The sequence below is a fragment of the Gopherus flavomarginatus genome, chromosome 7, assembly GCF_025201925.1.
Source record: "Gopherus flavomarginatus isolate rGopFla2 chromosome 7, rGopFla2.mat.asm, whole genome shotgun sequence".
Lineage (NCBI taxonomy): Eukaryota > Metazoa > Chordata > Testudines > Testudinidae > Gopherus > Gopherus flavomarginatus.
In genome coordinates this window covers 71,394,136-71,408,112 of record NC_066623.1, presented here as the reverse complement: position 1 = coordinate 71,408,112, position 13,977 = coordinate 71,394,136, and the positions used below count along the sequence as shown (strand labels likewise).

The 13,977-nt window shown below is 49.7% G+C and overlaps 1 protein-coding gene across 1 annotated transcript in view; it reads left to right on the top strand.

The window, feature by feature from the left end:
- Nucleotides 1-13,977, top strand: part of ASPM (assembly factor for spindle microtubules) — a 63,172-nt gene that overhangs the window by 23,146 nt on the left and 26,049 nt on the right. Inside the window, exons 13-17 of the mRNA XM_050961348.1 lie at nt 2,771-2,986; nt 5,918-6,122; nt 6,234-6,379; nt 6,493-6,621; nt 9,804-9,998. Coding sequence (XP_050817305.1) covers nt 2,771-2,986; nt 5,918-6,122; nt 6,234-6,379; nt 6,493-6,621; nt 9,804-9,998 — 891 coding nt within the window. The remainder of the gene's footprint in view (nt 1-2,770; nt 2,987-5,917; nt 6,123-6,233; nt 6,380-6,492; nt 6,622-9,803; nt 9,999-13,977) is intronic.

The following is a 13,977-nucleotide window of genomic DNA, read 5'->3' as shown; positions in this document are numbered from 1 at the left end:
GAAAAACTTCTAGCACTGGTGCACGTGGTGAGCGCACACACGCACTATGGAATACACCTGAGCAACACATCTCGAAGAACGCCAGTTATGGAACAGGTAACTGTCCCTTCTGCAAGCCAGAGTGTACCTACCAGAGTCCAGGGTTTCAATCCATGTCCGACATCATTCTCAGTCTCCAGTGTTTCCTGACCACCACAGCAAGGAACTGCCTCAAGTTGCTGGGGTATATGGCTGCATGCACCTATGTGGTGAGCCACACCAGGCTCAGGCTGCACCCTCTTCAGTCCTGGTTAGCAACTGTGTACCAACCAACCAGGGACGCACTGGACTCTATGGTGACGCTTCCCCGAATGGTGCTAGATTCCCTCCAGTGGTGGCTCAACCTGTGGGAGGTCTGTGCGGGAGTACCCTTCGCCAGCCCTCAGCTATCCCTATCCTTGGTAATAGACGTGTCGGATTTGGGGTGGGGAGCGCATCTGGGGAATCTCAGGACACAAGGCTTTTGGTCCCCAGAGGACCTCTCCTTGCACATCAACGTCAGGGAGCTACGGATGGTGCATCTCAGCTGCCTGACCTTCAAATCTTGCTTGGTGGGCAGGTGTGTTGCAGTCCTCATGGACAATATCTCTGCGATGTTCTAGATCAACAAGCGGGAGTGCATGCTCCTCTCCACTGTGCCTGGAAGCCCTCGCTTTGTGGGACTTTTGCGTACAGAATGCAATTCACCTAATGGCATCCTACCTCCCAGGGATGCAGAACGGCCTAGCAGATGCCCTTAGATGCTTGTTCCATGGTCACAAATGGTCCCTCTGCTGGGACATGACACATTCTATCGTCCGTTTCTGGGGCTATCCCCCGATAGACCTGTTTGCCTCGCAAGACAACAGGAAGTGTCAACGGTTCTGCTGTCTCATGGGGCGCAGTCCAGGGTCTCTCACGGATGCCTTCCTCCTCTTGTGTGAAGATGGCCTGCCTCACCTTCCCTCCTATTCTGATGGTCCTCAGGGTACTCCTCAAGATTTGCAGGGAGCACGCTCAAGTCATACTGATGGCACTGGTGTGGCCGCGCCAGCATTGTTTCATGTCACTACTGCAGATGTCCGTACAGGTGCCCCTTGCTTTGCCCTTGCTTCCAGACCTGATCACACAGGATCAAGGCCGCCTCTGGCACCCAAACTTGGAGTCGCTCCATCTCACAGCCTGGATGCTCCATGGCTAAACCCGGTAGAAATGCAATGCTCACAGCAGGTTAGACAAGTCTTCCTTGGTAGCAGGAAACCCTCCACCAGGGCCACATACATAGCCAAGTGGAAACTTTTTCCATCTGGGCAGAACAGCAGGGACAGGCTCCATTGCTCGCCCCAATCCCGCTCATCCTTGACTACCTACTTCATGTGAAACAGCAGGGTCTTTCTCTTCGGTTCAGGTCCGCTTGGCGACCATCTCCGCTTTCCACCCAGGAGCTGACGGTGGTTCAGTCTTTGCAAACCCACTGGTCAGTCACTTCCTCAAGGGCCTTGGTAGGCTTTTCTCGCATACTCGACAACCTGTCTCAGCCTGGGACCTTAATTTGGTTTTGTCTGGCCTCACGGGGCTCCCCTTCGAATCCCTGGCTATGTGCTCATTACTGTATATCTCCTATAAGGTTGCATTCCTTGTGGCTATCACCTTGGCCAGGAGGGTATCGGAGCTCAGAGCCCTGACGTCCGAGGCTCCATACACTGTTTTTCACAAAGACAAAGTCCAACTCAGGCCATACCTGGCGTTCACTCCTATGGTGATCTCCCAATTCCACATGGGTCAGGACATTTTTCTCCCTGTGTTCTATCCTAAGCCACACTCCTTCAGCACGGAGCGTAGGCTGCATTCCCTAGATGTTCTCAGGGCCCTGGCATTCCATATTGAAAAAACCAAACCATTCAGGAAATAAATCCAACTCTTTGTTGCTGTGGCCGATTGAGTGAATGGGCTCCCCGTCTCATCACAGCGTATCTCCTCATGGATCACGGCCTGCATCGGCGAATGCTACAATCAGGCTAAGGTGCCTGCCCTGCTGATCACAGCCCACTCCACAAGGGCACAGGCCTTCTCCGCAGCATTCCTGGCTCAGGTCCCAACACAGGAAATATGCAGAGCTGCCACGTGGTCTTCAATCCATACATTCATGTAGCACTGTTCCATCATGCACTAGGCCAGAGGCGATGCAGCCTTCGGCCGTGCAGTGAACTCCGACCTCACTGCCTAAACTCAGGCTTGTGAGTCACCTGCTTGGAACGGACATGAACAATCACTCGAAGAAGAAAAAACGGTTACCTTTTTGTAACTGTTGTTCTTCGAGATGTGTTGTTCACGTCCATTCCAATACCCACCCTCCTATCCCTCTGTCGGTGTGCCAGCAAGAAGGAAGTGAGGGGGTAGAGGGTCGACAGGCCCCTATATAGGGTGCCATGGAGGCGCCACTCCAGGGGGCACACACGCCAACCCTACGGTGCTGCTAGGAGACAATCTTGTGGCTGGCGTGTACACTTGCTTGGAATGGATGATGAACAACACATCTCGAAGAACAAAAGTTACAAAAAGGTGAGTAATCATTTTTTTGATCTGTATGGAAACTGTTATATTACTGAATAGTGGGAGCAGCCAATCCCTGGCACTTACTTAAGATGCTTTCTCCCAAACTAACTCCTCTCCAATTAACCACATCAGTTATATAAGATCACTCTAACATTTTTATGTATCGGAAAAATTGATTTGTTTATTTCCATTAAAGGTGGATGTTTCCCTTAATGTGGAGCAGTTAGAAGAAGAAATTTCTTTTTTAAAGAATACACACAATATTAAGACAAAAACGGCTACTCTAGTGTCCTGCTCTAATCAAAGTAAAGTGAGAGAAACCAGCAGTACTTACTCACCTGAAAGTTACAGCAAAAATGTGAAACTGCTGATGGATTGGGTCAATGCTGTTTGTGGGTTTTACAATACTAAAGTAAGTAGTCCTGTTTTCTTGTGTATATATTTCCAGGTTTTGTATATCTGCAAGTACATTTTCTTGTAATGGGAAATGTTTATAATTATATAAGTCTTTCAACACTAAATCTGTTCTATCAAATATATATTGATTAATACTGATCTGTTACAAGCATTTTAAAGGATGAAGTTCTTTCAGTCTTACTTGGACTATCCCATTCTGGGCCGGCTTTAGGAAGTGCGGGGCCCAATTCGAACACTTTCGGCGAGGCCCTGGCAGGGACGACTTAAAAAAAAAAAAAAAGTGTGTGTGTAAAAAAAACAAAAACAAAAAAAACCAAAAAAAACCTTCCATTTCTTCCATGTATTATTTACTTTCCATAACTATATAAATAATAAAATTGTATATTATGTACATTGCATCATATATGCTGTTGATTGGTTATTAATGACTGCCGTTTCACATGTGTGGGTCCCTGCCACTCTCTGGGGGCGTGCACATGTGCGGGTTCCCGCTGTTTCCTGCCCCCCTCATTGAAGCAGGTATGCAGGTTACTGGCCTGGGAACTGCAGGGCAGTAGAGGACATGGGGCTGGTTCGAGGCAGGGCAGGGGCTGACTGGAGGTAGGGTCTGGCTGCAGGCAGGGCAAGGGGTGCGGGACTGGCTGGAGACAGGGGAGTGTTGGGCGGGCTGGCTTCAGGCAGGGCCACAGGGGGGTGCAGCAGGGGTTGGCAGGGCTGGAGACAGGAGTATGGGACTGGCTGGCTTCACGCAGGGGGGTGCAGCAGGAGTTGGCTGGAGACAGGGCAGGGTGGGCAGTGCAGGGCTGGTGCGGGCAGGGGTGTGTGGCAGGAGTTGGCTGGAGACAGGGCAGGGGATGTGGTAGGGGCTGGCTGTGGGCAGGGGGTGCAGAGCTGGCTGCAGGCAGCAGGGGGTGGGGCTGGTGCGGGCAGGGCAGGGGGTGCAGCAGAGGCAGCTGGAGCCCCGGCCCTTTAAAAAGCCCCCAAGTCCCCCGCTATCCCAGGGCTCTGAGGGCTATTTAAAGGGCCCAGGACTCCCCTGCTTCTACCCCGCCCCGGACCTTTTAAATAGCCATGGGAGTTCTGGGGAATGCATGGGGGCTGCGGGGCTCCGGCAGCTATTTAAAGGACCGAGGTGGCAGAGGCAGCTGGAGCCCTGGCCCTTTAAATAGCCCCCAGAGCCCCCTGCTACCCCAGGGCTCTGGGGGCTATTTAAAGGGCCCAGAGCTCCAGCCGGGGGCACGGGGCTTGCCGCGCTCCAGCCGGAGCTCCAGCCGGGGGCACGGGGCTGCAGGCCTTGTGGCGCTCTGGCCGGAGCTCCAGCCGGGGCCGCGGGGCTTGTCGCGCTCCGGCCGGAGCTCCAGCTGAGAGAGTGGGGCTGTGGGGCAGCTGCGCTCCCGCCGGCGCTTTAGTCAGGGGAGCGGGGCCATGGAAGACCCCGGAGCAGACCGCAGCCAGGGTAAGTAAAAAAATTTAAAAGGCGCCTAAAAGCGCGGGGCCCGATTCCCAGGAATCGGGCGAATTGGCCTAAAGCCGGCCCTGATCCCATTGGTGGGATGTGAGATATCCAAAATGCGTTTTCATGGTCCCAGTTGCATTTCTATCATTTTTAATACATTCCTCCCAGTAGAGAATTCCCACAGTGAATGTGTATACTACTTGCTTGGCTACATACCAGCCCAGGGAAATCCTCCCTCTATTTGTGAGCAAGCAGAATAAACTCTTTGAAAGAATTCCCAGAAGGATCCCATTGGTGACTGATTCCGGTCTGCGGGAAAGGACATGTTCTTAATGAGCCATTTGGTCCAAAGTAATTCCTCCACTGTATAAGTTTTTTTTCATAACCTTCAAGAACTTCAGGCGCTAAGATTAACATTAAAGATAGTCATGTGAGAATTTCTCTCTCCCCAAGCAGTCATATCATTTTTACAAGAGGTAGAGTGTTTCTTATGCATAGGGAGCAAGGAGTGAAACCCTGTTCAAGGAGACTTACTGCTCATCAGAATGGCTGACAGACCTGCACGCTTTAGGAAAGCAAAATCTAACTTAATTATTGTAAGCTTAGGAGACTTCAAATTAATTTCCCAGGCATTGCCATTTCTGAGTCCCTAATCAATGAAGCCTCCTTCCTCTCTGAACTTCATGAATTTCACTTTGTGTATTTTCCTCTGTTTCTGTCTCAAGTGCATCCATGCCTACTTCTCTTTAATACTCGTGTATGTGGAATGTCATCCTGATATTGTGTGTCTCACAATCAGTCTTCATTTAAATGCCTTTGGTTCGCTTGAGGGATTGTGACCGTTCTTTAACTCCCATAATAAAAATCAAGAAACTAAGAAGATGAATACTGTACCACCCAAGCAACTCCATAGTATTTTATGTATTCTTTTCTCTGTTCTGCTTGTCTTGCTTTCCTAGTACTGCTTCTCTATGTATTCTTGCTTTCCAAGATAGTAGTCAGTTGGTTAAGTTAAGATTTATGGGCTACAGGTGCTATTTTATTCTGAAAATATTTAGCACATTTTTGATGCTGGATAAAAACATCAGTAACATACTATGCTATAGAAGGTCCTTTCTAGGATCCTTCCATAGAATTCTCCATGTCTGATTTCTTTAACTATTGTTCTATGAGATGCACTTTTACTTTGGTAGACATCCCTTTTATATTTCTGACTTTCAGGAGAGGAGAGCCATAGCATAGACTCAGCAAATGAGCATTACTTTCAGATAATTTGAATTGCATATATTTATTTTTCCTTTGTATATATTAAAAGAAATGTGCATAGCCACATTCCTATCCAATTACAGATATGTTATGACAAATGAGGCGTATTTTAAACTTGTACTAATTCATGAGTATGAAAATTTTCAAGAGAAGTCTATCTTATCTATGTATCTATCTATCTAATTTATTTTTATTTTAAACCAGGTGGAAAACTTCACAGTATCTTTCTCAGATGGCAGAGTATTGTGCTATTTGATTCACCACTATCATCCATGTTATGTGCCTTTGGAAGCTGTATCCCAGTGTACCACTCAAACAGTAGAATGTACAAAAACTGGTACAGTAGCACTAAATTCTTCCTCTGAATCTGATACATCTCTAAGTATGTTGGATGGAACATTTGACCAAAGTGAGTCATTCTTTAATATAAGGTTTTGAAGCAGATTAAGTGTTTAAAAAAAAACAACAACCCCTTAATCTGATTGACAAACATGATTATATTTTTCCTTCTGTTATAAAGCTATAACTACCTCAGTCCTCTATAAGGAACTTCTTGACAATGAAAAGAGAAATTTCCAGTTGATCAATACTGCAGTTTCTGACCTGGGTGGAATACCAGCTATGATTCATCATTCAGATATGTCAAATACTATTCCTGATGAGAAGGTGAGAGAGTTTTATTCATTTTTTATTCTATATATAATATAAAAATCATATAAACTGTCATTTCCTGGACAGGCTTAACTTAACGAGGGTTTTTTTTATATATATTTCTTTAGGTTGTTATTACCTATCTGTCGTTTCTGTGTTCACGGCTTCTAGATCTTCGAAAAGAGACTCGAGCTGCTCGGCTAATTCAGTCAGTTTGGAGGAAATACAGACTGAACGCAGAGCTAAAACTCCATCAGGTATTTTTATCGAGGACTTCATTCTTTTGTGAAGTAGTACAGTAAAAGCTGTGTTATCTGGCCCTGTACCAACCGGAAAGCTCTATAAACTGGCATTTCCAATCTTCATAGAAAGTCTGGTTGGTGCGGAGCCAGCAGGCTTCCTACCTGGCTCCGTGTCACTCCCTAGAAGTGGCAACATGTCCCTGCTGCGCCTAGGCAGAAGAATGACCATGCAGGCACCACCCCCCGCAGATCCCATGGGCCATGGTTCCTGGCCAATGGGAGCTGCGAAGACAGTGCACAGGGCAGGGGCAGCGTGCAAAGCCACCTGCTGCACCTCTGCCTAAGAGCAGCAGGGATAGGTAGCCACTTACAGGGAGCTGCCTGAGGTGAGCGCCCCCCAGAGCCCACGCCCTGCACCCCCTCCTACACCTAATGTTTAATTAACTGGCATTTTTCACTTACCAGTACTCCACATTTCCCAGCATGCTGGATAAAAAAGTTTTTACTGTAATAATCACTCTTGGTTTGTGGTAAAGTGCAGGATACAAAATCAACAAAGTTGTGAATGGATAGTCTTCAGAGAGTAGTATTTGTAACTACTTTTTGAGGGCTTCATATGTTACTAAGATGGTGACACAATCTTGCTTTAAAGCAAAATGCATCTTTTCACTCTCTTTAGTATGAGAAGTAGTCAGTGTAAAGACTAGTGCTCTGCCAGGGTTACATTTAATGTTAATAAGAGTGTTTCAGTCCTTTTCCCAAGTCAAGGCTGAAGTGAATTTACTGAACTTTATGAAGAACTCCACACTTATTAATTTTACTTCTTTACAATTTAAAATGAGATGAAAAGAATACCATGTTTGAGCTAGGTCTGTTACTACTGTGCAATGTATAGGATTTGGCACACAACTTGACCAAAACATTTCATTTGGAATTTTCAACAGTCTTGGTGTTCCATTTCTGACTTTCTGCAGGGAATTATGCTAAATTATATATTCATTTTGAAATATACAAGACTATAAAAATTGCCAAACAACTTGTTGCCCACTTCAAACTTGAATTCAGGTACTTAAAAGGTAGCTGGGGTATATTCAAGGCTGCAGGATTTCACCATGCTTCTATACCACGTGTATAGCATAACATTTTTCTTCTTTGTGTAGTGTCCCTATGGGTGGTCTACTGTAAGTGTGCTTGTGTCCCTACACTGCAGATTGGAGAACTTTGATAGCAGTGTCTGTTAGGTCCACTCATGCACTCTCTTTCCTTGTGCTTCCCTTGCGTGGTGCACCAACAACGTGCCTCTTGAGCCTCTCCCAAGAGCCCTCCTGGAACACCCCGTTGGGGGCAGCAGTATCTAGGGCTTCTTAACTGCTTCAATAGATCGAGGAACAGGAAGCTGATACCAAGGAGGAAGTGACATCAAGGAGCATATTCTGGTCTATGGACGAAGCCATCATGCCTCCCACACCATCTTTGGCAGATGACTTTCATGTTTTCCAGGAGCTTGCAAACACCCTCCAGATACAACTGGAGGAAGTCAAGGACTCCCACCATCAGCTCTTTGACATCCTCCACTCTTCACCCTCCTCAAAAATCGCCTTCTCGATTAATCAGGACATCTTAGTCCCGGCAAACATCTTGTGGCAAGCCCTGGCATCAGTGGTGCCAACCTGCAAGTGAGCAGATAAAAGATAGTATGTCTCAGCCCAGGAATCTGAATTCTTATTTTCCCACTCCTCACACAACTCCATTGTGGTGGATGAGGTCAACTCCCACAGCCAATAAGATCAATCAAAGACTACTCCCGATGATAGGGATTGGAAGCGCCTTGATCCTTTCAGCAGAGAAGTGTACTTCTCAGTCACTTTGCAGTTCTGTATCGCCAGCTACCAAGCCCTCCCAGCGAAATACAACTAATAAATTACTCGAAACTGAATGACTTTATTGAAAAGTTGACAGACACACATCACAATTCCTTTAAGGCCATTATCCAAGAGGGCCAATTAGTGTCAAAGACATTGCTGCAGTCTTCCCTCGATGCAGCCGACATGGCAGCTAGGTTAATCTCTACAACTGTGGTAATACGAGCACCATAGCTTCATTTTATCAGGATTCCCGACAAGGAGTAGTCCACAGTTGAAGACATTCCCTTTTGAGGCCATGAAGCACTCTGCTGGAAAGACTGACACCTTCCTTCGCACTCTGAAGGACTCCAGGCCTACTCTCCAGTCACTGGTTACCTATACACTGGGACAAAAGAGACTATTTAGTCCTCAAACCCAGCGTAAACCACACGCCACTCACCCATCTCCCCTCTACTTCAGAGTTCTTGTCAATGACTCTGTGATAGAGAAGGAAATAAGGGAGGTTAGCCTGCACATGCTGGATGCGTCTTGTGGTGCAGCACGAGGAGAGAGACAGTACATGTATGGCCCTAGCAGACACTGCTACCAAAGTTCTCTGATTTAGCAGCGTAGGGGACACAAGCACACCTACAGTGGAGCACCCATATGGACACACATCTCAAAGAACCATCATTACTGCACAAGGTGAGGAATTTCATCGAAGAGTTCCTTAATATGGAAGTTAAAAGCTAGAACTGCTGCTAATATCTAAAGTTAAAAGTGCTGAAGACTGTGAATAAAGAGGGCGGATTGTCCAAGGGAAGAAGGCAAGAACATATGTACCATCTATAATGACTTACCAGTTGAAATCTCTAAGATCTATTTTGGGAAAGTTTGCTTCTAGTAACAGGAGGTGAAGAAATGACAAATCTTCTTGCTAAGCTAAGGGGTGGAGGAAGGATTGAAATATGGTACTACATATATTTTAACCAACTTTTATTGTTAGTGGGAAACTGTCTCCCTCTGACAAATCTCTGAAAATAACTATAATCAACATAGTAGTTTTACTAATTAGCATTTATGTATTGCAATTAGAGAGATCCTGTTTTGATGCTGAAAAAGCACGTGAAGCTTATTTGAAAATGAGTGAGGGAGAAATAAACATTGTTACTCAAACTAAGATCTAGTGAAATGTGTAATCCAGTAAATATTTGCAGCTGGCAATGCTGTGACCTCATTTGCCTTCAAGAAATGATGGAGGCATACCTTTGGGTATTTACTCTGTTGTTTTTTGATTTTGTTTTTAGTTTTCAAAACACACACACACTTTCAATGGATATTCCCTCTTTGCAGGAAAAAGACAAAGCTGCTCAGATTATTCAATCAGCTGTAAGAAATTTTCTGTCTCACCGGCGCATCCAGAAAAAAGTTAATGCAGCAATTTTCATTCAGAAACACTGGAGAAGATATTTAGCTGAGAGGAAAACTTTGAAATTAAAAAAGGCAAAACTGGAGGAAACTAAAAGTGAATCAGCTAAAGTCATCCAGGTAGGATTAAGTTAACGGGCAGGGGTGGAGGGAGGGGAAGCAATAAAGCTTTTAAAAAGAAACTTCTTCTCTACTTAAAGTTGAAGGAAAAGTTGCATTCTTCTTCGAGTGATTGCTCATATGCATTCCAGTGAGGTGTGTGTGCGCGCCGCGTGCACGTTCGTCGGAGAAAATTTTACCCTAGCAACCCCGCTATGGCGCCCAATATATATCCCAGCCGACCCGGCCACCCTTCAGTTCCTTCTTACCGCCCGTGTCGGTCGTTGGAACTGTGGGGCGCGGCTTCGCTGACCTCCACACTCCCTGGCAGCTCATTTCGCTATCGTTGTATATAGTTGTTATTGTACATATATAGATATATAGTTGTTAGTTAGTCAGTTATCTAGTGTTGTTAGTGTAGTTATTAGTTGTAGTTGAGGGGATCGGGGGTATCCCCCCCCTTCCCCGCACTGGGAGCCGGAGCTCATGCCCGGCTCATCGGGCTTCAAGCAGTGCTCGGCTTGTCACAAGCCCATGCCAGTTGGAGACCCCCTGACTCCTGCTTGAAGTGCCTCGGGGAGTCGCACTTATCGGCCAAGTGCTCGATCTGTAAGTCCTTTAAGCCGAGAACCAAGAAGGAGCGGGACATTAGATTGTGACAGCTACTTATGGAAGCGGCCCTGACACCTTCACCCTCGGCACCGAGCGCAAGTCAGCCGGTGAGCAAGGGCACCGCCACGGCACTGAGTGCTACCATCAAAAATCCGGCACCGAAACTGGCTCAGAGCCGCTCCCTCTCCCCGAGCCGAAGGCGGCGAAGGCACGGATCATCTTGCCACCAGCCGCCCCACAATCAGAGCCTGCACAAAAGGCGGATCGCCCGGCACCGATACCTGCCGCGGCACCGTCTAAGCCGGTACCGTTGACTCCGACCCCGTGAGGGCCGTCGAGTCAGGCACCTGGCAGCTCCCCGGTGCACACCATGGTAGAGCTCGCTTCACCCTCTACCCCGGAGACGTTTGCCGCAGCGAGGGAGCTAATCGCCATCACCCAGGCACTGATGCCCTTACCCCCGGCACCGCTGGTGCGGGTACTATGCTCTATGGGCAAACCGACCCTGACCAGACCAGCTTCGGTCAGTGTGGAAGACGGGCACCGCTCCAGATCGCGGTCCCGCGGACGCTCGGCATCGAGGCGCCACTCAGGTTTGCGACGTCGATCCCGATCCCGGCACCGGTCGGACTCTCGGCACTGGTCAGACTCCCGGCACCAATCACCCCGGCACCAGTCAGGCTCCCGGCACCATTCACCTCGGTACCGCTCACGCTCTCGGCACCGGTCGGGCTCCCAGCGCCGATTGACGTCCCGAGCGTCAACCCGGTACTCCCAGCACCGCTCCAGCTCACGGCACCGTGGTGGGCACCACACCTCCAGGAGCAGATCTAGATAAAGGCACTCGGGATCGCGGTCGACCTCCCGGCACCGAGCCGGTCGCAGGTCCCGGTCTCGCTCTCAACACCGATACCGACACCGGTCACCACGATCCAGAGGTGTGAGGTCGGTCGGTACCTCGGCACCGACTTTTGCCACTCCACCGTGGCCATCTAGAGACACATCGTAATAGCTACCCGCCTGGGAGGATGCCGAACGGGACCAGGACCCCGAAGTACCGCTGGGAGTGTTCCAAGACCCCCACCCGCAGGACGCGGGTGCCCAACAGTGGGGTTTTTGGACACCCTGGGCTTACCATCAGGCCCAGGGTGCCCCCGTGCCTCAGACACATTCTACCGCCTCAGAACATCGGGTGCCAGAGGCCACTGTTTCCCGACCCCCCGTGGTTGAGTCGGACAAACAGCCGCCTCCAGACTCCCCGGGTCAACATGAGCAGGAACGAGGCCAAGAACAAGAGACCGCGCAGGATACCCTCATCCCCGGTGTATCCTCCTCCTCCTCCTCGCCAGATGAGGCAGTGGCTGGGTCGTCAGTGTCGGGAACCCCACCTATAGACCTCAGAGCCCACCAGGACCTCCTCCGTAGAGTGGCCCTTAATATCAACCTTCCGGTGGAGGAGGTCTCAGAGGTTGAGGACCCGGTAATGAGCATCCTCTCGGCCGATGCTCCTACCCGGGTAGCCCTCCCATTCATAAAGACTATCCAGTCTACCGCCGATAACCTGTGGCAGTCACCAGCTTCCATCCCGCCGACAGCTAAGGGAGTGGAAAGGAAGTACATGGTACCCTCTCGGGGGTACGAGTACCTGTATGTCCACCCTCCTCCCTCCTCCTTAGTGGTTCAGTCGGTCAACGACAGGGAACGGCATGGCCAGCAGGCACCGGCCCCCAAATCCAAGGAGGCTAGGCGGATGGACCTCATGGATTGCAAGGTGTACTCAGCTGGGGCCTTGCAACTCCGTGTGGCCAACCAGCAGGCCCTACTGGGGTGTTATAACTACAACATATGGGCGGAGGTGGGTAAGTTCTCTGAACTGCTACCCCAGGACTTACGCCCGGAATTTAACGCGTTCCTGGAGGAGGGTAAGAAGGTGCCCAGGACCTCCCTCCAGTCCTCCCTCAACGCGTCTGACTCGGCAGCCAGAACCCTGGCGTCCGGAATAACCATGAGGTGCATTTCATGGCTTCAAGCCTCCACACTACCCCCGGAACTACAATATACAGTCCAGGACCTACCCTTTGACGAGAAAGGGTTGTTCTCGGACAAGACGGACTCCAAATTACAAAACTAAAGGACAATCGAGTCATCATACGCTCGCTGGGGATGCATACACCTTCCACCCAGCATAGACCCTTCAGACCCCAAGCACGACGCCCATACTTCCCACCCCGTCAGAGGCAGGACCTCAATAGACGGCGTGGCTGGGGGGGCTGCAGACGCCAATCCAGCTCCCAGGGCCGCCAAAACCAAGGGCCTTCCAAGGCACAGCCGGGCCCCAAGTCCGGCTTTTGAAGGTGCACCCGGGGATGGCATACCAGACTCAAGACAGGATCCTTCCCCTACCTTCTCCAACCGCCTCTCCCACTTCCTCCCAGCGTGGTCCCAGTTAACATCAGACCGTTGGGTGCTACGCACAGTGAAGCACGGATACCATCTGCAATTTGCTTCCTCACCCCCTTCCCGGTCCCTCTTCAGGGACCCCTCTCACGAGCAAACCCTCCTGCAGGAGGTTCGTTCCCTCCTGGCGGCGGGAGCTATAGAGGAAGTACCTCTAGCCGAGAGAGGCAAGGGATTCTACTCCCGATATTTTCTGATCCCCAAATCCAAGGGAGGTCTCAGACCCATCCTAGACCTGCGGGGCCTCAACAAATGGATGCTCAAGTTGAAGTTCCGCATGATCTCCCTGGGAACCATTATCCCATCCCTGGATCCTGGAGACTGGTATGCCGCCCTCGACATGAAGGACGCGTACTTCCATATCGCCATCTTTCCACCACACAGGAAGTACCTTCGCTTCACGGTCAGACATCAGCACTTCCAGTTCGTAGTCCTGCCCTTCGGCCTCTCCACAGCCCCGAGGGTGTTTACCAAGTGCATGGCCGTTGTGGCCGCCCACCTCCATCGGCTGAAAATCCACGTCTTCCCGTACCTCGAGGACTGGCTCCTGAAAGGATCCTCCCAGTCGCAGGTGCAGCGACATGTCGAGGCCGTTACGGACCTCTTCTCCCAGCTAGGCCTGCTTCTCAATGCCGAGAAATCCAGCCTGGTCCCCACACAGAGGTTAGACTTCATAGGCGCGACTCTGGACTCTACTCAGGCCAGGGCCTACTTACCTCAACCTCGCTTCCAGACGATCGATGTGATCATTCGGAGCTTGCAGGCCTCCCCAATCACCTCGGCTCGCACCTGCCTCACACTTCTAGGGCATATGGCCGCATGCACTTACGTGACAGAGCATGCCAGGCTCCGAATGAGGCCCTTCCAAACGTGGCTTCATTCCGTATTCCACCCGAGCAGGGACCACCTAGATGTATTGGTGACGGTCCCC